Source organism: Colobus angolensis, unplaced genomic scaffold (assembly GCF_000951035.1).
Source record: "Colobus angolensis palliatus isolate OR3802 unplaced genomic scaffold, Cang.pa_1.0 Scaffold24, whole genome shotgun sequence".
Classification (NCBI taxonomy): domain Eukaryota; kingdom Metazoa; phylum Chordata; class Mammalia; order Primates; family Cercopithecidae; genus Colobus; species Colobus angolensis.
Window position 1 is genome coordinate 8,541,307 of NW_012115599.1, and position 1,951 is coordinate 8,543,257.

The window sequence follows — 1,951 nt, forward strand, 5'->3', positions numbered from 1 at the left end:
TAGCTAGGCGTGGTGGCGCGCGCCTGTAGTCGCAGCTACTTGGGAGGCTGAGGCAGGAGAATCACTTGGACCCAGGAGGTGGAGGTTGCAGTGAGCCTAGATCGCGCTACTGCACTCCAGCCTGGGCTGGGGACGGAGCGAGACTCCATCTCAAAACAAAACAAAACAAAAATCCGTTCCTCTATTGAGACAAAAAAGGAAAAAAAATCACAAGATTCACGTGAAACGGAAAAGCCTCTGCCTTTCAGAACCTTGGCAAAGTCGAACCCCCTCCCGTTTCTGGTAGGGTTGGGCTGGAGAAGCCAGCCCCTGGCACCTGCGCCGCCCCTACCTTCCCACCCTGCGGTGGGGGGTAGTTGTTCCTCTGAGCCTGAGCACCTCTTCAGCTGTTTCACTCCCTCCCCTCCCTTAGAGTTTCGCATCTCCGCCCCCGCCCAACCCCTCGATTTTTAATCTTGGGGTTTGGAAGGAGGGAGGGGGCAAAAACGGGAGCCAGATGTGTAAGAGTCCTCCGCTCCCGCCTCCTCTCTCCTCTCGGGCTTCCTAAAACCCGGAGCCCTAATCAAGGAGGATTCGGAGCCAGACGGTCGCGGCGCAAGCAAACAACTCGGCTCCGCGGCTCCCCCGGGAGTGGAAGCCAGGAGGGAGGGGGAGAGGAAGCCGGGCGTGCTCAGTAGGCGGGACAAAGTTTTTTTTTTTTTTTTTTTCTCCCGTTTTTTTCGGTCGCAAGTAGGAAGCTTTTTGCACTCCACCACCTCTGGCCGCTGGGAAGACGTCATCGCTTCCGCCCTACTTCCTCCTCCTGTTGGCGGCGGTGAGAATCCAATATGGAGTAAATCGGTGGAGTCGAGAGATGGGGCTCGGACGGGGCGCCCTGCACTGCCTCCCAGGCGCACCTCCCCCGGCCGCCGACCGCTCCCCGGAACCGTGATTGGCCCGGCCCCCTGGGGGCGACCCCGGACCGAGTCCCCCCACCCGCGGCCGGCGCTCTGCTCCTCCTCGCAGCAGTCCCCGCCGCTCCAAGGCGCGCTTGTTTTTCTCCTGCTCTCCCCCACCGCCGTCCCCTTCCCAAATCTCGCCCCCTTTGCCCGCTCCCGAGCCCCCGGAGCCTCCGCCCGCCTCTCCCCACGGCGCTGCGGCGTTCACTCTCCTTGCAGCCTGCCTTTGCACCCCTTCCCCCCAAACCTCACCCTGCTCCCTGCTTCCCCTTCTGCTGCGGCGCCCCCATCTCTAGCCGCCCCCCCTCCCCAAATCAGGCGATCTCCGGAGATGTGAAGAAGGGGGGCGAGCGGACAGGAAGATGAAGGGAGCAAAGCTGCCCGCCGCGGGACAGGCGTCTAGGTGAACAAGAAAATGACCGAAGAAACACACCCGGACGAGTAAGTTTGGTCGCGGGGTGGGACAAGGGTGCCCCGCGGGCAGCGTGGGGGCCGGGGCTGAGGATGCGGGCGGGGACGCTTATTGGGTGAACTTGGCGTGGGGTGCAGCGACTCGCTGACCTGTCCGGGTTGGGACGCGAGGCTTCCCTGCTTGTTGAAGTGAGGAGGGGGCAAAAACTGCTGTGGGCTGGCGGGCGCACGCCTAGGGTTGGCGGGCTGGTGGCCGCTCCGGGGGCCAAGGGCGTGCGGGTGACCTCCGGGCGGTCCCCGCTCCCTCTCCGAGGACTCACAGCACCCCCCCCCGCCCCCGAAATCCTCGGCGGCTGGAGCGGAAGACCTGACACCCCCACTCCGGCTTCCCGGGGCGGTGGGTTTTTGCACAGTGACTTTGTGACTCCCGCCGCGCCGCGAGCCCCGCAGTCCGCTCCTGCGCCCACTGGGGCCTAGGCTCCGCCATTTCGTTTTCTTGAATCGCTCTCATTTGCATACCACATTTTCATTCATAAAAAACACGGCGGAGCGAAAGGAGGACGGGCGCGGGCTGCGCTGGGGTCTGGTGCGCCAGGGTCCCC

The 1,951-nt window shown here is 63.8% G+C and overlaps 1 protein-coding gene across 2 annotated transcripts in view; it reads left to right on the top strand.

Annotated features, from left to right (window-relative positions):
- The first annotated feature begins 705 nt into the window (after positions 1 to 705).
- Positions 706 to 1,951, top strand: part of SPRED2 (sprouty-related, EVH1 domain containing 2) — a 126,547-nt gene continuing 125,301 nt past the window's right edge. Inside the window, exons 1-2 of one of the 2 annotated variants that reach the window (XM_011945290.1) lie at positions 706 to 814; positions 1,257 to 1,379. In XM_011945290.1, the coding sequence (XP_011800680.1) occupies positions 1,354 to 1,379 (26 nt within the window). In that variant the 5' untranslated portion in view covers positions 706 to 814; positions 1,257 to 1,353. The other variant, XM_011945288.1, reaches the window with a different exon arrangement.